The sequence below is a fragment of the Caenorhabditis remanei genome, chromosome II (assembly GCF_010183535.1).
Source record: "Caenorhabditis remanei strain PX506 chromosome II, whole genome shotgun sequence".
NCBI classification, from domain to species: Eukaryota; Metazoa; Nematoda; class Chromadorea; order Rhabditida; family Rhabditidae; genus Caenorhabditis; species Caenorhabditis remanei.
Window position 1 is genome coordinate 13668457 of NC_071329.1, and position 21192 is coordinate 13689648.

General features: G+C 36.2%; 5 protein-coding genes across 5 annotated transcripts; all 5 read left to right on the forward strand.

Annotated features, from left to right (window-relative positions):
- Positions 1–2723: 2723 nt before the first annotated feature.
- GCK72_006712 (uncharacterized protein) lies at positions 2724–3952 on the forward strand (the record flags this gene model as incomplete). Its single annotated transcript, XM_053725754.1, has 5 exons — positions 2724–2791; positions 2866–3022; positions 3069–3185; positions 3228–3308; positions 3860–3952. The coding sequence occupies 5 exons, from the start codon at positions 2724–2726 to the stop codon at positions 3950–3952; spliced, it is 516 nt and encodes a 171-aa protein (XP_053589948.1).
- A 1172-nt stretch (positions 3953–5124) lies between these two features.
- On the forward strand, positions 5125–5789 carry GCK72_006713 (uncharacterized protein; the record flags this gene model as incomplete). Its single annotated transcript, XM_003110182.2, has 4 exons — positions 5125–5193; positions 5242–5364; positions 5413–5549; positions 5594–5789. The coding sequence occupies 4 exons, from the start codon at positions 5125–5127 to the stop codon at positions 5787–5789; spliced, it is 525 nt and encodes a 174-aa protein (XP_003110230.2).
- A 739-nt stretch (positions 5790–6528) lies between these two features.
- On the forward strand, positions 6529–7748 carry GCK72_006714 (uncharacterized protein; the record flags this gene model as incomplete). The annotated part of the gene is made up of 3 exons (XM_053725755.1): positions 6529–6921; positions 6969–7190; positions 7251–7748. The coding sequence occupies 3 exons, from the start codon at positions 6529–6531 to the stop codon at positions 7746–7748; spliced, it is 1113 nt and encodes a 370-aa protein (XP_053589949.1).
- Positions 7749–8540: 792 nt separating this feature from the next.
- GCK72_006715 (uncharacterized protein) lies at positions 8541–10742 on the forward strand (the record flags this gene model as incomplete). Its single annotated transcript, XM_053725756.1, has 5 exons — positions 8541–8780; positions 8827–9546; positions 9591–9770; positions 9814–9989; positions 10364–10742. 5 exons carry the CDS (start codon positions 8541–8543, stop codon positions 10740–10742), a joined length of 1695 nt encoding a protein of 564 aa, XP_053589950.1.
- A 1231-nt stretch (positions 10743–11973) lies between these two features.
- GCK72_006716 (uncharacterized protein) lies at positions 11974–12998 on the forward strand (the record flags this gene model as incomplete). The annotated part of the gene is made up of 4 exons (XM_053725757.1): positions 11974–12084; positions 12131–12373; positions 12437–12664; positions 12846–12998. 4 exons carry the CDS (start codon positions 11974–11976, stop codon positions 12996–12998), a joined length of 735 nt encoding a protein of 244 aa, XP_053589951.1.
- Positions 12999–21192: the final 8194 nt, after the last annotated feature.

Here is a 21192-nt window from a genome sequence, read left to right on the forward strand (position 1 = left end):
ACCATGACATACTCTCAAAGTTAGACTATTTCAACTGAAAACGGCCAAAGTTCGTATCTTTTTGCACTCGATCGTTGTTCTCTTTCTCGTTCCAATCAAACGCATACCAAACATGTGAAGAATACAAATGTGATTGGTTCCAGACCACTACTCCAGACAAGTTTTTTTGACGGCTTTTCAGATTAAATGCCACAACTTTCAGATTTATCACACCTTTGCGGATTGGCTTCGTTCGATCGATTATCATTGGCAATTTATCAACTTCCCTTCTCTCCCCGGCCATTTATTCTTATTTCTGACCCTTTTCCAGCTGAAATATAGTGTTCCAAAATATCACCACCCAGATCTCAATTGAGTTTTCTGATTTAATTTCTCTTTTTCACATTTGCTGCCCCATTATTTTGTTACGCAAACAAGACCAGAACAGAAAATTTTATTATTTCACAAAGAAAGATTTATTTTGTGTTCATTCAATATTAGAAATGATTTTCGATCCTGCTCATGAAAATTTTGAGAAAACTAAGTTTGAAGAAAGTTTGTACCTAATGATGCACTTTCAGAAACATACAACATTATATTTTTTCTTCAATTCAATAAACTAAAATCCTAATTTCTTCTCACCAATTTCCATGAATTTCAGTTCGAATTGAATCCAATCGGATTAGAGTTCACGTATGCACCTCGTTAGGTTTCTCATGTCTTTGACGCGTTTGTTCAATGATATTTTGTTGTCTGAAAATAGATTTGTAGGGCTTCTTTGCATGTCACTTAATGGAATTGATCAGTGTGCTCTGGATAAGACTTCCGTTTTCCTTGAATCTTCATTTTTAGTTAAAAAAAAATGTTACAAAGATTATTTTCTCACGGTGTTTCTCACGGAGCATAAAATACAGGTCATGTGGACCAAATGTCTCTTTGCGTGGACAAGAACTCTAGTAGTGCGTTCTAGAAAAGTCTGAAAAACAGAATTTGCAAAATGATGTTTTTCAATATTAGATCATCTGAACCGGCAGAGTTGCAGAAGGTTTGTATTTTTTTTCCTTTTTTTGAATATTATTTTCAGCTTTAACGTTAGAGCAGCAATTGACGGAACCTGACACCACTAAAAGCATGATAACCTTTTCAGTATAGAAGCTATGATTATCTAGATTTTACCCCATTTTTTAAATATTCTATGAATATCTCAACTCACTACTTCCCAGTTCAAAAAATTAAGTTCAAAAGCTCGATTTCTTACAACTTGATCTCCTCAGAATCACTTGATTCCACCTGCCATGTTTCAAAAGACCGATCAATTTCTGATTTCTGTCGCTTTGATGGGTTTCACTATGAGAACAATAGAATTCTAGAATTCCAGACTTGGGATTGTATGATAAACCTCTCGCTTTCTGAAAAATTTGTCGCAAGTATTCTTGAATGAGAAATTCTAATCATACAAAAACTCTCGTCTAGATTATTTTTGCAAATCTTGACAATTTCCTTGCTATGAATTCACCTGGGCATTAATAATAATATAAAATAGTCTTTTCTAATTATTCGAGAACTCTAAAGTACAGTAATACGGGCGGCATGAACGGAAAACAACGATGAAAATTGTATGTACGATCTCTGAAAAATGTATAACGATTATCATAAGATAAGCCACAACAACACAACTTAACCATGCCGAAATCTCACATTTTGAAATGTTGTCTCAATTCTCAGAATTCATAATTTCATGTTTCCAGTCTAATTACACATGATTACCGATGCCTCCTTCTCTCAAACAACACTCCATTTTTCATTCGCTTCGCCTTCTCCCTTCTGACGTTTTTTCCTTGTTTTCAATAAAAAAATAAAACATTTCAGCAATTTAGAATATGTACATCAGCGAAAATGGGACGGAGATTCGATTTCTGGCGATTTTCTACATGAAATCACACGGTAGTGATTCACCATTCGAATGGGTTTATTTGGTTTTTCAATTTGTGGAGATCGTTTTGACTTTTCTATCAGGTCTATTGAATGTAAGTTTTATAATTTTTTTTTCATTAGTCGGTCAATGCCAATTAGGGAAGATCATGACGTCAGTTTGGAGTTATGGGACGTGACATATATCATTGGAAAGCTGAGAAAACGATGATTCCAAACATATATTCAGTTTTGGCCCTCGAGGACTGGTATTCGAGAAAAACGAGGTCAAAGTTCCGATCCCTCACAAGCCATTACCTTACCGACGTGTGATATCACTCGTTTTTCTCGAATGCTCAAGAGTAAAAACAGAATATATATTTGGAATCAGCGTATTCTCAGCTTTCCAATGATATATGTCACGTCCCATAACTCCAAACTGACGTAATGATCTTCCCTAGCAAGCTGTCTGAACTTCTGAATATCTGAAGAAGTTCAACTATCCGGATATTTCGTTTTGCCAGAATCTTGAATTTTAGTTGTTTTCAATAATCCCAGTTATCTTCAAGGCTTACACCGTATACATGTGCTTCTTTTCCAACTCTTTCCACTTCAATATCTGCGTCCTTTACGGCATTTTTATGCTCCACTGGTTCGAACTCACGATATCACGAATCCTTGTTTACCCTTATCAAGAAGCGATACTCCTGCTGACGCCTCCTTCTTTAACGAATTCAATTCTTCAATATACTTTTGATGATTCCGTAGTACCCATTCCCAAATTTGACGCTTATTTTCATCTTCTCATTGGCGGTGGAATCCGAACGAGATACATGCTTCTCGTGTGTTTTGCACTTCCATGTGTAGCAATCGAGAGATGTCTTGCCACTTGGTTGGTCAGGTAAACCTTCAATTTTTATCCGAAAGGCTGTCTAGACATTGTTTGCGACTAGATTGAATGAGTAATAGTTACAGAGACTATGAACAGAAATCGAGGGCATTTATATCGGTGACTCTGATCCTCATATCGGAAATTCTAGCCACGATTGGAGCATATACTGTAACTTTTAAAATAGTTGGAGTATTCTATATGGCTGTGACTGCTGGAGTCTTGCAAACGGTTTCATATGGGGTAGGGGTTTGAAGTTAAATGAAATTTTTGAGAATCTGGATTTCAGATAGTGAGAGTAGCGCAGCAACGGACAAAATATATCAAGAAGAAATGTGAGAGAAGCCATCAATTCTATAGTTTATCAGTGAAATTTCAGATAACTGAGAATGTGAAATCATTTCGGGTAAGTGTGAATTTTTTTCAGAAATTTATTGAATATTTTCAGGTAATTCACATTCTTGTTGTGGAAGTTGCTCTGATGATTCTAACTGCATCGATTACGATTGCATTAGCAGGACTAAATTTGGTAGAGTCAAGGCATACGGTCTATGTATTTTTCTTTCTGGAAAAGTTAATTCAAGTGTGAGTTTCCAATTTTGCCTTACACAACAGTATACAAGTACAGTACCGCTCAAAAGGTTATCAACTTTGGCTGTTCTCAGTGTATAATGACCAACTTTGACAGTGTATTTAGGTGTCACCTGAATGTCCGACAAATTTTATTTTGTATGGCTGGACAGAACAAAAATAGCACATTATTTTTGTAGTTGACCATTTTTTCGTAGGTACACTATCTCGAAAGTTACAGGCTGTCAAAGTGAAAAACTCTGAAAAATTGGTCGATTTCAGGGAGAAATTTCTTTGATGACCTATAACTTTCTTGATAGTGTCCCTATGAAATAATGGCCAACTACAAAAATGATGTGCTATTTTTGCTCTGTCCAACCCATACAAAATAAAATTTGTCGGATAATCAGGTGACACCGAAATACACTGTCCAATGTGGTCGTTTTCCTCTCAAAACAGCCAATCTTTTGAGCGATACGAAATGAATTATTCAACTTTTCCCATTTTCAGAAACCCATTATTCATCTGTACTGCAGTATTCTGCATCAAACCGCACTGGTTCAGAAGACTACTCCGTCTGATTCCGTTCCGCCTGAAGCATAGAACACATGCAGAGGAATATGTAGTCGAACACTCAACACATCGTTGCTCACTGGCTGACGCTCATTTTGAACAACTGAAAAAGTTATGGTAGTTATGGTTGGCCTTTTCATAAATAAAGTATTTTGTTTTATTTCGTGCTCTAGTTTTTGTAACTTTGCAGAATTCATGTTAATTCTTTGAAAAAGAACTTACACAAATAAAACCTCATTAATCATTTCTCTTTTTTCCCCGCCACCACCCTCCATATTCTCGGAAAAACAAGTGGTTTCACCTGTTTCCTGCCCCTTTATTGCTTTAGGCAGTTCAGAAAACTGAGTCCACTTTTTTCAGATTTTCAGAAATTCAAGTTCCTGAATGAGACTAAATTTACATAATGTCACTGTTGTATATTTCCCGATTTTTACAATGTCAAGTTTCGACAATTTTTCAGATTTACTTTATTGGTTTATCAGGTTGGTAGAATGAGTTTTTTCCTGAAACTGTTTTCCTAACTTGTTTTTCAGGATATTAGAATTAATCTCTCTTTTTCCTTCATGCTTCATAACATATCAATTCTGTAGAATAATGTGTCAAACTAGATGTTTTCATTTCAATCTCACTATTATTTTTGTTTCTCTTCTCGGGCAATGGTTTGAATGTTTTCTAGCGAGACTCCTGATTATACCGTATCAAGAAGGATGGATTGCTATAAAGGATACTGTAATTGAAGGTGAGAGAAGAGTAATTAACGTTGATTGCTAACTCTGCTCAGTTCTTACAACTGTGCTCCTCCGAACTGCCCTTGAAAAATGTCTATTTTTCTCTGAGTCTCTCACTTTCGCACACAATTCTCTTCGGTTTCGGTAGAGCGTGATCGTAAGAAGTGTGCCATGGTAATACTTTTCAATTCTAGATGAAACCACTGGCCATGTCCAAGTCTCTCTTCTATTCATCCCTCTTCTTGTCGGTGGATTCATTCGTTCTCATTATATACTATCACTGTCTTTTTTCATTCCAAGCGTTGTCATTGAACGGATTATTGCGAGTATTTTCATAAGGTAACTCGATTTGAACACCAGGCTTTTGACATCATTCTCGTTTTCAGAACATACGAAAAACACCCACGTGTCTATGTCTCTACATCATTACTATTGATTTCTCATCTTTTTTCGATTATTCTATCTTATCAGACTATGCAATGGAAGTACTCTTATTTTCAAATTATAGTTACTTTCATTTTAGTATTGACTATTACGATTACGGTAGGAGATATAATATGAGATATGATGTGGATTATTACTAGAATTTAGATATTTGCATGTCTCTATATCTACAACTCATCGGTCACTAGACGACTGGAACTTCAACATAGAAGATATGGATACCATTTTGGGAAGAGATTTCAAGCGAAAGAGAATTTGAGATCTTTGAAGGTAAATTCCTTTTAAAATTCAAGAAATACATTTATCTTAAAGTTTCAGATGGTTCGACGTATCACAATAGTCGGTGTATGCGGGTTTCTCGTTGCTGCTCTATTCATTTCTCTTGTTGCTTCACAATTATTACCTAATTATTTTCACAGAATTAGTCTGCAAATTTCGGAAATAGCATTGAATTTGTATGTTTTTATTCAACGTAAAACTTAATGTTGTCTGTTTTCAGAAACCCATTATTTATTGTTCCGTCAGTAGCAGATAGAGTTCCTCCTTGGAAGAACAAACTGATTGAGACTATGCCAAAATTTATACGAAAGAAAAACTCCTGCACCCGGACAGTTCGACCGATGGATTATAGGGCAAGACGGACAGTTGTTGAGGAGACGAACACTTATTGGACGCAATATTCAAATAACTGGTGATAAATAACTACCTCGGTCAAATAAACTTGCCATTTCCATGTTTTAAAGTCGTTTTCATTTGCCAGATATTTCTGAAAGCGCACGCTTTTAACCAGACTCGCAAAAACTTGGCCCGACCCGGCCGATGATGTAGTTTGCCGGCCCGATTGGCCCGGATTCAAAAAATGTGCACAATTTGTTCGCAAATTTTCAATGTTTTTTTTTTAATTTTCATAAAAACAGTCAAAACTCCTATGTACGCTTCAGGTTTATCGATATTTGAAATAATAGGCGAAAACGCGACTTTTTTGCAAAAAATCCATAAAATTCAATCTTTAAAATTTTTCTACTGAGACCCGGGCCGGTGAAAAATTTCGAATGGACCCGGCCCAGCCCCGCCCGTTTAACTTGACTACCGTAATTCTTAAAGGCGCAATGCCCAATCGTTCAAAAACATCCTGCAACGATTGTGTTATTGTAACGATTTATTTTTTTTTTCTCGCTTTGCTTGTTTTAATTTTCGACTTATTTTCGTCTAACATTCTAAGTAATAACTCTTTTATTTCATTTCGTTTCAATTTATATGTAGAAAATTCACTTAACATTTCATAATACATTACTCTCAAAAAATTTGCGTCCCGATAATTAGTTCCTTCGTTGTTGTTGTTTTTTTCTGTGTCATCAAAGTTATGTTTTCACCATCTCAGTTTAAATAATTCCTACTAATTTTAAAGTATTCCTTTCTGATTTTCGTTTCAGTATGCAAGCGGAAACGTCTAACGAGCTCTATCTGGAAAGGTTACGAGCAATCGAAGAAAAAATCATGAAAATGAAAGAACACACAAAAGAAACAGACTTGCAGCGACTTGTTCAAGCCGAAGAAATTGAAGATTTGAAGAAAAAAGTGATAAATCAGGAGTGGAGAGATGGAATCTTTCGAAAAGAGATTGAAAAAATGAAATCGGATGCTCAAAAACAACAAGAGTCGCAGGTTGAAACGGCTGGAATTCGAGCCGAACCAGCTTTCAGAGAAGCTTTCAAAGAGATACAAAAACAAGTTAAAACTTTCGGAGAAAGTGTTGTCGAAGAGATTCATCTTATCCGTGGAAAATTGGAAGCGGTTGAAAAAGAACAGGATAATCAGAGAGAAATGGTTTATAAAGCAGATTTCTTTCTCGCGAACTTCAATTTCCATTTCAGATCCAAGCTATAAGAGAAAATAATAATCCCCCAAGAACTGATTATTCGCGATTCATTCAAATGGCACCAAACCCTTTGATGCAAATCGTTCAAGATGCGTATCCAGGTTTATTCAATAGTAGAAATAGTTGTATTACGGTTGGAGAGTTGGATAAGAGATGTGGCGCTATTCAGGGAACAATTAATGGAATTTATCAAATGGTTTACAGCATCAAAAGCGAGGTAATGAGTGCGAAACCCATTTTCCTTATTTTTCTTTTGCGAAAGCTTCCGTTCTTGCAGCTCGACGCCATGGTCTATAAACAAACAAAGCTGGCGAACGGCTTGTGTCAATTCAAAGAAGAGCTTCATGATATTTCTCAGAACAGAACTGTTTCCTCTGTTTCCAGTCATTGCAACGAAGATGATATAACGAAAACGATTGTTGGAGAATGGAAACTGATTTCCGAAAAGAATTGTGAACAGTTCTGTACAAAAAACACTAATTATTCTCATGAAGTTCACTCGGATAACATCAAATTTGATTTAGAAGGCTTCAGACTTAATTCGTATTTCTTCAATGGTCAAATCTACACATTCTTTACAAGCAAGATGCGCGGTGAACCCTCTGCTACAAGAACTCGGTGGTACATCGTAGACAATTCGATTGTGTCTGTTAATGTAGATCAGAAAACACAGCTAGTCGAGTACTGCAAGCATTCTGTAAAAGGCGACAACCTGATGTTGATCAATCATATGTCTGGAATTGAGTGCACGCGAACTTATAAGAGAATTCAATAAGTTATCTCTCGTATTCTATCTGTTTCTTACTTGTTACTTTTCTCCTGATTTGTATTTTTCTAGTGTTATCGATAATTAATTACCTCGCCCTCTCAATAACTGTAAAATAACCTCCTTGTTGAAATCTTGACTACCCCTGAACAATAAATTTACTGCCCCGTTATTAACTCTTCCCATTACGAAATAAGGGTTTTGTTCCCTGTTTTCAATATTTTATACTTTTTTAACACGGAGTAGAGCTAATTACTACAGGTATAGTTTAAAAAAAACGCAGTCAGACCGAAGTCTTGAAAATTTTTTAAATTTGAGGTCAAATGTAGGTCTACTTTTTATCGCCACAGTTTTGATCTATGGTAACTTTAAAAAATGGTTTTAGACTGGCAGTTTTGTCGGCATTGACTTTTTTCGCCCATAATCGGTATTTCCTTGAAAAATTGCGATTTTTGACGGTTTTTAGCAGGAAAAACTAAAAAAGATCTGTGAGAAATCAGCTGAAATTGACTAAAATCGCGCTAAAATCCTTTTTTTCATTAAAAATTGCTTTTTACCGTTTTTAGCTGCGAAAGACTTGAAAATTCGATAGAAAATCGGCTGAAATTGGCTGTAATCCCACGAAACAACTTTTAAAAAACTTTTGCTGACTTTTTTTGCTGAAAACCACGGTTTTTGTTTGTTCCGGTGATTTGAAACGGTAATCGCCCGAAAATCGCTTTTTCTAGTGCTTCATAGAAGAATATTTATCATTTTCGTACCAGCCGACGTCAGTTAAATTTAACATTTTTCAGTAACACCATGAGTCGCCATAAGTATATAGACTACATACGAGAAAAGTTTGCAAAAATAGAGAATAATATTGCTGAAATGGACTATCGTTGCAATATGTACGAAAGAAAAGTAGAAGAGAACCGAATCACGGAAGAAAGAGACGTCGAACATGTGAGGAAATGCATAATGGATCAGGAATGGAGAGATGACACGTTTCGAATGAGTTTAAAGAAATTGGAGAACCGGTTGAAGAACGAGACGGATAAAGTGAGTATAACTAAATAATCTATCTATACATTTTCTCTAAATTCAGATAGAATCGGAGAAAAGCGAGCAGCAAGCAATGATGAACTCAGTTAATGCTGAACTTCGATCAATTCGTGAAGATTTCTCTAGTTTTAAAAACTTGTTTTATGAAAGTTATATGATGAATCTCGAAAAAATCGATGAAAACGTTTATGAGAAGTTTCGATGTCTGGAAACCAGTGTTGAGGAACTCAGAATCAAAAGCCGGAACGATTACAGCAATGTTTCTTTAGAGAATAATTCCGTCGACTACTACTATTTTGATAACGAGATGAAAGCTATATCTGAATGGATTACGAACCAAGAGTTGAGAGGCGAAGAAGTTCGAGAAGAACTCGAAGAATTAAGATTGGAAATCGAGAATCACAAAGAAGATATGATTTCAATTAAATACGAACAACGCTCAGATTCGCGAAATCTTAATTCTGAAATTGAAGCGATCTGTGATACAGTTGCAGATATACATAATCAGAATGAAAGCGATATGACTGTTCAAGAGAAATTCAATGAAGATGTGAAAAGTGATCTCAATAAAATCGGTGATTTCATTAAGCAGATGAATAAAAAACAACAGGAATTCGAGAAATCTGTCAACTTGAACGGATGTTCGGGATGTTCAGAAATTGAAGAAATGAGAGAGTGTTTGATGAGGCAACTGGCTGATAACCGAGAAATGAATCGAGCGATCGACGAACTTCGAAATGAAATGAGAAGTCAAAAAGAGCTGGTTTCAGACATTCTCTTTCTTTCATTTCTCATTTCTTTTTTCAGACCGAAGCAGTTAAAATAAAACAAGAGCTGTTCAATCAATCGGTACCGCTGGAAGTGAGATCTCTTCGTAAAGAAGTCGAAGAAAGTCGGAGAATCGGAAACCATGCAGTTGCAGAACTTTTTGCGATTCATTTGGAAATGGACGAATTGAAACAAAAACACGAGAAAGAAATTGAAAAAGTAGGGATTCTGAGATAACGAAATAGCAAGCATTCGATTTCAGCTGGAATCCGAAAATATTCAACAACAAAATCTCATCGATTCGCTTCGTTCGGAAATTAAAAGTCTAAATGAAGACTATTCGCAATTCGACGAAAAAATTCGTGACGAGTTTCACTATCATCGCAGCGATTTGAAAAAACTTAGCAGTACATGTGACCAGGGACTCAAAGAGAGCTTGTTCGTCGATGAAAACTCGAATTTGTCGAAAGAAAAGGTAGAAATTTGCACTTTTTCTCTATCGGGATATAGTTTTTAACTTTACAGATCACTCTGAAAAACACGTCATCTAAAATAGAGAGCACGATTGATGATCTTCGCAATGAAATCAAAGAGATTTTTGACAAGTTGCAGACTATTAATCAAGAGGTTCTATAATTATTTTCTTTGAAACAATCAGAAATACTATTTTTCAGGTCGAATCGATTCAAAACTTTCAAAAGGGAAAATTCAACGGACTAGCGGTTGTCATCAACGATATATTAGAGAGGATTCAACACGATTCTTTCGAAAATTTTCAAATGCTTGAATTCGCAAATAATCGGCCAATTCAGGAAAAAAATCATAGGAGAATGGAGACTTTCCGGATCAAAAAATGTGGATGAATTCGTCGAAAGAAACCAGGCATACCCACATGAAGTATATAAAGAGAACGCGAAATTCGCTGTGGATGGAGACTGGTTCAGATCTTATTTCTACAATGGCAAAGAGTTTGTTCGAATGAAACGGAAGAGACTCGGCATTCTGGAAAGCAATATAAACTTTTGTTTCATTGAGAATAATCATATTAAATCGGTCGAATTTCATGGAGTTGACAATAAAGTCACTGAAAATGCGGAGAGATGTTCGAGATACATGGTGGATGATCAGCTTGTTGTCGTTAACAGAATGGGAGGAATCGTCTGTAAACGCGTTTATGACAAAATCAAATGATGATTTCATTTCATGTTAATAGCAGTCCACCCCTCTTTCAACTGAGACACACCGCAAACGTTTTTCAAAGTAATTTTTTCAAATTGTTATGAAAAACAGCGATAATAGGTCAAAAACTGTGAAAATATGTGTCGCGCGAGAACAAACTCTGCGTCTCTCGCCGATACTCTCTCATTTGCGGTGGAGCGCAGTTGTAAGTGGGGTGGACTGCTAATATCAAAAGTTAATTGCTATCAAATGTGTGCTGTTTTATAATTCTGTTCCATACCCTCCCGCCCCCATCTCATATACCTCTCGCTTTCATTCATGTTTGTTCAAGTTTTACCACACGTTCATGTTTATTCATTCCCTAATTTTCTATTGCATGCTTCTTTCCATTTGATATGTTGAATTTGTTTTATCACAGTGACTGCTATTAATTTAGTAACAATTCTCTAACACGAATTTTCTTCTTTTTTCTCTCTTATTTCCATTTCTAAGTTATTATTTCTATCTGTTTCTTACTTGTTACTTTTCTCTTGATTTGTATTTTCCTAGTGTTATTGATAACTAATTAACATTGTCTTGGTCTCCCAATTACTATAAAATAATCTTCTTTTTGAAATCTTGACTACCCCCGAGCAATAAACTTACTGTCCCATTACCTTCTCCCCATTACGAAATTAGGGTATTGTCCCGTTTTCAATATTTTATTCTTGTTTTAAAACTCCGAGTAGAGCTGATTGCTACAGGTAACGAACACTCTTCAGGTATAGTAGAACACGTGTCCAGACATAAGTAGATAAAGACATTTTCTTCAAATCGCTGAACTGGACTGTTTTTTCTGCTGAATTTTCCAACTTTGTATTTTGACGAGTAACTTTTAAAAGTCTAGCATAATGCAAGATCGTCTCGCCCTAAACCAGAGTGTGGGGGCGACAGACGCAGTTTTTGTTTTTGGAGCGGCACTGATTATATAACCGTCTTTCTTCAATGCTTTTGATTGTCTCCTAGTTCATATGTGCAAGTGACCCGTCCCGTCAAATTGAAATGGACGTTTAGTTAGGTATTTTCAAAGTTAAAAATTAGGAAAATTATCAAAAATCAAAGAAAGTCGGTGAAAGTTAGTACTTAAAATAACTGCGTCTATCGCTCTTGTTTACAGTGGCAATTGTAAGAATGAATGGGATGCTACTCTCTTACATAACTTGCTTTAAGCTCTATCAAATCACTCGAAACTGTTGTTTCCAGAATGCCGTTACCAGCCAATTCTACAATGGTGTATATTCATGAAACGGAATCGAATCGAAGATTTATGGTGTCGCTTGATTTGGATAGTACACTAAATGGAAACCGCGAAAAAGTTTGTTAATTCACTTTCCCCTCAATTCTGATTTCCAATTTAACAGATTTCTGAAACATTCTTGACTACGTGGAATGAAAATGTCCTTAATTACAATTTGCGTTATTACAATTATTTGGGGGTCAATAAAGGAGACGTACAATTGAGAAATTTGAGAATTGATGGAGGAGTCTATGTGAAGCTAATCGTAGATTGGCCGGAAGATAAAAAACCCGCTTATAACGAGGATTCCTCATCGGATGGTACAACTGCCGGGACCCCATCAGATGGCGACATGGATCCTAATGAGGTGAGCTCGAATACTTCAAAAAATCACTGGATCAGCGACATATGTCCAATAAAACAATTTTAGGAAGGAACAACTAATAAGAATAGGAAAAGAAAACTGGTGACTTCTGATGAAGACAATGATTTGGTGAGAAAAAGAGCTCGGAGGGACTGTACAGAGGACGTCGAGCAATTCAATCATGATGCAGGTCATATGGTTGTTGGCGCGGCTGTTCAGCTCGAAACCGCGAATATTCTGGAAATTTTCTCTTCGGATACAAACAAACGTGACGTCATATTCGAAGATTCCCAGGTGAGAGAGTGATAATAGTAGAAAACTAGAAGAAAAAGTTGAGACTTCTCAAGCACAAAAAGCCGTTTCTCATCATTTTATACTGTGAATTCGAAAAACATCCGCATGAAAACAGTGAAAAAAGTTCTGTATTTATTCAAAATTTCTTGTCTCAATTTTCTTATTTATTGGTTCATTACAGACAGTGGCATTCTACAAAGACTCTTCTCCCGACTCGGTTCATTATGTGGTGGTTCCAAAACGACGTGTGAATATGCTCCAGAATGCGGAAAAGACGGAATTCCTTGGGAATTTATTGATCGTGGCCACAAAAGTGAGGGAAACCCTGAAGTAAACGGGAGCATACTTGCAACGGGCCGGGCCGGGCCGATTTGAGAATTTTCACCGGCCCGGGTCACAGTACAAAAATTTGAATTTTTTTGAAATTTTTTTGATTTTTTCGCAAAAAAGTCGAATTTTCGACTATGTTTTTACATATCGATAAAACTCAAGTGTACATAGGATTTTTGACTATTTTTGATGAAAATTTCAAAAAATTTCGAAAAATTTTGTGAAAAAATTGTGCTCATTTTTTGACTCCGGGCCGGCAACTTTCTCTACCGGCCCGGGCCGACGGGCCGAGCCGGGCCGGGCCGATATTTTGCAAGTATGAACGGGAGGGAATTGAGAGATAGGTCGATTGAACTGGGAAATCTAGGAAATTCATTGGATATCGGCAAATCTCTGAGTTTGCAGAAAATGTTTGGAATGAAAGTACACGATACGAAATGCTATAGACAGTCGTGAGAACAATAATTCAGAATGTCGATAACAGTTGATCAAATAAGTTGAAATTGAAGAACTATGTACTAACTAGGGAATGATCTCGACATAATTCAAGCTTTTGATAAAAGACCAACATGGTTGGATAGTTCGAAATCTGAGGATTTCAAAACTGTTTTTAAATTTTGCTAAACGCCTCTAGGGATCGAGAAAAATGAGCTCAAAGTTTGAGAACTGATTTCCATTTCTTAACCATAGGGAACATGAAAGTCTGACTTGAAGATTCATTCCTCTTTTCTTTTCCTCGTTTTCGCCTAATTTTCAGCGGTGAGATGGCCGAGGGGTTAACAGGGAGGGCTAGTAATCAAGGAATGAAGGTTCGGTTCGTCTCCGTGGTTTTGTTTTATTTTCATTTTTTAGAGAATAAAACGTCTCGTTTTTTTGAATTGTCAAACACATTTCATGATGATTTTAGAGTTTTTATAACCGTAGAAGTCGAATTACACAATTTTTGCAAAAATTTTTTTTGAAAAATTTTTGAAAAGTGTTTGTATGGAATCTTCAAAAATGGTAGATAGGTCAACAATTGTTCAAAAATAGGTTTCTGTTAACAAACAAGATAATTTCAAGTGGAAACATCTAAAAGTTGACATTTCAACTGCATTCCTCTTTTCTTATGTTGGCCACCAAAAACCAAAACGACTGAAAATGTTCTCCATCGTTCAAAACATATTTTGGTGCATTTTAATCCCGCAGAAATCTTTTTTTGGATGATTTAAGTAACTTCAAGGTTTCAATTTTTAGTACTGAAATCTCACAAAAATTTAGTCTATTTTAGTATTTAGAAAGTTTCAGTAATGATGCTAAAATCACAAGAAATTGAGAAATTAACAGCTTTAAAGAATGTATCAAAACCTACATAAATGTCACCCTGTGAAGTACGCTCTTTCTTACCCTCTTCATATTATCCCATTTTCCGGTTGCCAAAATGATCGACCTCGACGACTACAGAGTGGTAATCAATAACGGAGAAGACGGTTGCTCATCTTCACTGCTTCTGCATCTTCATGTGGTTACCGGTGTACAAAGGGATTGGTCGATTAAATAAATGCGTGCTTTCAATATTGTATTTATGACTCGTATATTACTAAAACTTGGCACACTCTCATATTATATGATTAAAATCGCGATGTGTGTGTGCCCACTAACTCCATACATTATAGCTTTGAAGCTTAATTGATTGTTCTTGTAGCTATGAAATGAGTGTAAACCCCTATCCCATTTCGATAATTTTTCAGTTGTAATCGAAACAAAAGTATTTTCTATTTAGTACTCTCCCTCGGATTTCTTCTTCTCCATATTATTTTTGTTGATTTTTCTTACTTTCACTTTAACCTCGGCCCAAACTGTTCCTGTATGTGTAACACATGTGATATGTTTATCAAAAAAATCACAATGATATTATGTTTGGAGTTTGTATTTGATGTGCCTACTTAATCAAACGATCCTGATAATGTGTGGAAATTAATCTTGAATGGTACCATAATTGTACAGTTTTGCTTCTGACAGAATAAGGAACTTTGTCGTCACGGTTACCTTCACAAAAGTGATAAATTCTACATAGGATGAGAATTTGCTAAAACATGGCCTTAGTCATGGTTGGGAAAATCCGGGCCGGGCCGACAGAAAAATGTTTTTGATTTTTTTTGCAAAAAAATCCATTTTTTTTAAAAATCTATTTTCCAAATCCAGGTCTATGCATTTCTAAAACAAAATTTCAAAAAAAAATTTCGACTATGTTTTAGAACATCGGTAAAAGCCTTAGCGTGCGAGAAATTTTGAGAATTTTGACTTCTTTAAAAATAAAATTTTGCAGAAGTTTGTGAAAAAATGGTGCACATTTTTTGAATCCGGGCCGGAAGAATTTTTGTCAGCCCGGCCCGGAATTTCCCAACCCTGGTCTTAGTCACCAATATTCAGAAGAGGGAGGTGGCATCGCCGCCGATCATTCAAAAGTTGAAATTGATTATTGAACACAGCACCCTACGCCTCCAATGCGCCAGAGAGGAGCTGCTTTTTGTGCGTCAGAAATGCCGTTGGCGCGTAAGGCGTGCATACCGTAAATTTAACATGTTCATAATTCGAAAATCATATTTTCGTCTAAAATTTCTGTAAAAAGTGATTAAGTTCGTAAAAATTGATAAATTTATTGAAATAGACGTTCAACGGAAATGAAAAAACACTGGATTTCGGGAGAAAGTACGATAAATAAAGAGAAAGAGATAAATCCGAGTAAATGAATTCTTCTTTTTTCCAATTGTGAACAAAAAACGTCGTTGTTTCTTCCAGCATGCCGTTCGTTGTGGAAATAACCTGAAAGAATATTCGGCGGCGAAGTATTTTCTGAAATTCTCCAACTAACCGCTTGTTTCGATATGTCTGACGGGAAATATCTGGAAAATTAAATATTTTTAAAACTATTGAAGAGTTTTTTTAAAGTTTTAAATTAATAAAATAGAGAAGAAACGCAATAAATTTCATAATAAAGGCAAAAATTCAAAAAAATAAAATGCTGAAATACGAGAAACACTGAGTAAAAACGAGAGACGCAGAGACACCGCTAAAGCGCCAATGCACGCATAGTACGCCTTGTTGACAGATCGACGTCACAAAGCTCCCCAGGATTTTGGAAGTGTAGGGACCAGTGATTGAAAGATTACCCGAATTTTGGGGAGAGAAAAAGAAGAGTTATCGAGTTCCAGTTTTTCTGTAAGATAATTTTGAAATAATTCTTCTGTAAGATTAAAAAAAGGAAAAAATGAAGTTCCAGTTGATGTAATAAAAACCGCTAATATTGAAATCCAAATTCCATCAGGTCATTGAGAAATATCGTGAATTCTTATCAGATATGAATCGATTTCTCAATTGTGTTCTGCCGGAACGGACTGCTCAGCTAACAAAGGCTACCAACAAGAAAAAGAAAGGTTATAGGCTATATTCCATCTAGAAGTAAGTGAGAGAGTTCTGTGACTTCAATTGTTTCAACCATTAGAAACGCCGCAGGCGCCAAGGCTGTCGCACGGCCGGCCGTGGTCGGCCCCCGACCCCCGACCCACACTTCGACCCCCACTCCTGCCAAAACTTTTTCGTTTTTTGTTTTTGAGTTTTTGGTACCTTCGATCCCTACTGCTGCCCAACCTTTTTGTTTTCTGGTTAAAAGCCTTTTTTAGTCCGTATGCATTTTTATCTAAGGAATTGAATGAATGTGATAAAAAATCTGTTTATATTTGACACATGCATTTTGATTCAGAGCTTTTTCGGAAAGGGTAGTTCTGAAAAAAAAACACTTGTAATCTAGAGCTGATTAAAAATGTTTTTCGGCTCTGAAATGGATAAGTTATGGTAGACATACCAAGTTTATTGGTAGACTTTTTGCCACTGAAATACAAAAAAAACTATAAAATGAAAGGTGGGGTTGAGCCCTGGTGGTCAAATTGGTACCAAAAAATCAAACACAAAAACAAAAAGTGTTGGCACGAGTGGGGATCGAACCCTGGTTGTTAGATTGGTACGAAATGTCAAAAGTATATCCAGTCATCTTTTCAGTTGATATGCTAGAAAGCCGCGGCTTTTTGAGATTTTCAAGCAAAAACCGCGGCCTCTGCCGGCCACGATTTCTGACAGCCTTGGCAGGCGCTGTAAAATTGGGAACGGTGGTGTTGCGAAGGGTGGTGTAGCCGTAGGCTGCGTCAACCGACTGGTACAAATATATTTGTGAAGATATAACATTTAGATATACGAGAGACATTATGGTATTTTACCAGATGTTAACGTTTTTCAAATTCAAATCTTTAATACTGAGCTTGTTTTGAGAGGGACTTAAAAAGTATCTTTATGACTTGTTATGTTATTTATGCCTGAAAGGTAAAAAACATTTTTGTTCATAACACTGTCGAATTAAACTTTGAAGTTCAATCGCTCATATAATCATTGAAGTTTAATCGCTCATAGCTCTTTCAAAACTGTAGGAAGTAGATTCAAACTTTGCGAACGTAGCGTTAAACATAACTTGATAGTTATTTATTTTTGAAGGTCATCTAAGACGTTCACAGACGAGACGCAAAACTGACACGAAACGCCGACACCTGACCGACACGCTACGCCGACACGCTACGCAGTCAACTATTATAATTGATCGCACCGGTTGCTACTCACTCCCGTCTGTTTTTCTCGTGTGTTTCATAATATTCTGAATTACTTAAAAATGCCTATGAAATTCCTAATTTTTCCTTCTATAATCCAAGAGAAAATTCTGAGATCAATGGATTATGCAAACGTTTTCATGATATCCTGTTGTTCGAAAAAAGCAAAATATTGTGTGATTCGAGCAAAAGTTAAAGTTAGCAGAATATGTCACACTGTAGCCGCCGAATATCAAAGTATTGATAACCAGATAGACGGATGGCGAGGGAGAATTATCGAAATAAGAAAAAACTCAGAACAACTCGTAGAGAACGTTGTCACGTGGACTTTCAAAGAAGGAATTGCATTCATGGCAAAGTGAGTGAAATTTTCGAACTTGAGTGAATGCTTGAGAATCTCTGTGCGTGTGGGATTTTTGTTTTTGTTATGATCAATTTCAGTAGGGTTCCGAATTAAGTTTGGAAATGAGTGTATGTTTACGTCAGCAAGCCATGCTCATGAAGCTCCTTTCCTATTCTCACGCAAAGCGTCATAAAGCCTCATTGTCAAAAAAGCTTATTTTCCTAATAGCTCATTCATTCTAGATAGTGTCATTGCATAACCTGCGTGAAATTAAAAAAGGCTTGACAGACCCAGTTTCAACGTAAAAAAAGCTTACGCCTTCTTTGCATCTCTTTTCTTATTTCCTACCCTTGTAATCAGCTGCTTCTCAATTTTTGAAGAAGTGACAGTAAAGTATGTCAAATAAAGAATTATCTTATCAACTGACTATTGAACCACTTTCTGAAATTAAGAGGCGAATTTTTCGGAGTTCAGTAGATCCATGACCCATGATTTAGAAAATGTTGAAATTGTGAAACTAAATTGCGTTCAGCGTCTTAAGAGTACTTCGTTTAGTAGTATGTATCCAGAAAATCAGGTCAAACAGACTAGAATTGGAGAAGATAATACGAAACGTTTCTCGTTTCTGGTTTTCTCATTCGGAACCCAAAATTCCAGCTAAATTAGGCCAATACTGAATGGGTACCGATATTTTTTGGGTACCTACTCTTTGGGTACCGAGTGATTTTTGGGTTCCAGTGATCATTGGGTACCGATTTGAGATGATTATTCTTTGGGTACCAAGTGATCATTGGGTACTAGTGTTCTTTGGGTACCGATTTCTGGCGCCAACTCTTTGTGTGCCAAGTGATCTTTGGGTACCGGTGATCTTTGAGTACCAACTGATCTTTGGGTACCCGTGGCACTAAAAATGTTTTTTCGAGGATACTAAATCAGTGTGCTGAAAGAGGAAGAAATCTTACACAATCTGTGTGATTCTTATGGGGGACCACTTTCCACCATTCTCTTAGGCTTAGGTTTCTTAGAAATTCGGAAAAAATTGACAAATACGGTTATTAATCATTATTGTCAATTTTTTCCCGAATTTGTAAGAAACTTTGGCCTAAGAGGATGCTTAGGTAACAAAAAATTGCCTCTCACATGCATTCAGCTTCACACCTTCAGCCAAAAAATTTCCTAAAAATTCGCTAAATAGAGTGATAAAAAATTGAAACAGGTACCCAAAGATCAGTTGGTACTCAAAGATCACCGGTACCCAAAGATCACTTGGCACCCAAAGAGTTGGCGCCAGAAATCGGTACCCAATGATCACTGGAACCCAAAGATCACTTGGTACCCAAAAAGTAGGTACCCTAAAATATCGGTATCCATTCAGTATTGGCCGTAAATTAGACGGTTGAAATTTCAAAAGTTCAGAAAACTGAAAAAAATTTTGAACCACCCTAATTATGACTGAGCAGAATTATTAAAATATAAAAAATGGATAGCGTCTCCCGCCTGAGGGCAGGATCCGCTAGGCGGGGCTTTACTCCGCGCTCATAGTCAGTGTCAATCAAGCTTTAAAACTTGGAAGCTCTACGGCCATTTTGGAACGACTCATAGCTCGGCCACCAATGATGGTATCACACCCAAACTTTCCATCAATGACGGGACAGCTATTTCCTAATTGCTAAAAAAAACTAGCTGAAAAGCTGAGAAACGGACAAAGTTATTAACGGTCAACAAATCGTGACATTTTGGCTAGTGAGAAATGAAAAATTATAACGCATGCACCTTTAAGAATTTGCCACCCTCATACCTAGTGTGGTTAATAAGAGAAGGTGGCAGCTAAGAGAAGGGGGCAGACAGAATGAACGGGGCAGATTTTCCAAGTTGAAATTTCTGGACCAACATTGAAGATATGAAAAAAGAAAAAGTTTCACGTGTAGTTTATTTTGGAGCAGATTTTTCAATTTGACAAATCTGGACAAAAAAAAATAAATTTTGTTATTTTTGCCGTGAGTTCCAACTCATCCGTTTTTCGTGGTTTAGAGTAGAATTTGGAAACTGGAAATTCTGGATCGGGAGGTGTTTTAAGAAGGCGAAAAATGGAGTTTTGAAAATTAAAATATATCATTCAACAACGATTTGCAAATATTATTAATTTTTCGAAAAACGAAAAAGAAAATAAGTTTTGAAAGATTTTATTGCTTGTTTTTCGGATCTGTTCAGAGAAGTCAGCATTTTCTTCTTCTTTTTCGTTTTTCGATAAATTAATAATATTTGCAACTCGTTGAATGATATATTTTAATTTTCAAAACTCTCAATTTTTCACCTTCTTAAAACACCTCCCGATCCAGAATTTCCAGTTTCCAAATTCTGCCCTAACACCACGAAAAACCAATGGGTTGGCACTCACGGCAAAAATAACAAAATTCAATTTTTCTGTCCAGATTTGTCAAATTGAAAAATCTGCTTTAAAATAAACTTCACTTGAAACTTTTCCTTTTCAGATCTTCAATGTTGGTCCAGAATTTTAAGCTTGGAAAATCTGCCTGCCATTTTTTATATATTTATAAATCTGCTTGGAGTGGTCCAAAAATTTTTCAATTTTTGAAATTTTTTTTCGATTTACTGAACTTTTGAAATTTCAACCGTCTTATATGGTTTTGATCGGAACGAAAGTTATATCAAAATTGTTCGTTTTTTCTGGATAGTTGAGTAGATTTGAATACTATTTTGAAGGAAAATCGCAGTTACGGAATTTAGAAATTCATAACTCCTAATATCTGGACCTTCGAACTTCACCGGTCTGGGAGATATGAATATCAGGTCTAGAATGTTTACTTGTTAACTGGGCTGAGCCGGGCCGACGGTTTTTCTTGAATAACTTGTTTTTTAAATCGTACCAGGTAGGTTTATACCCCAAAATATACAGCACCGCTCAAAAGTATATTAAGCTTTGCGTTTTTCAGTTTAAAATGCCCAATTTGAGACTGTGTCATGGTAAAACTAACTGCCCCACAAAATAACTTTTTATGGGATCAAACAGATCAAGAGTAGAACTCCATCTTTGTAGTTGACAACTTTTTTGTACAATCTCTCCCTAGAGAGTGATGGTAATTTTAAGAGGACAGCTCAAGAATCTCACTAACTTGCACTGAAATGGCTCGATTTTAGGGAGAAAATACTGTGTCGATATGTAACTCTCTAGGAAGTGTCCGTACAAAAAAGTTGTCAAC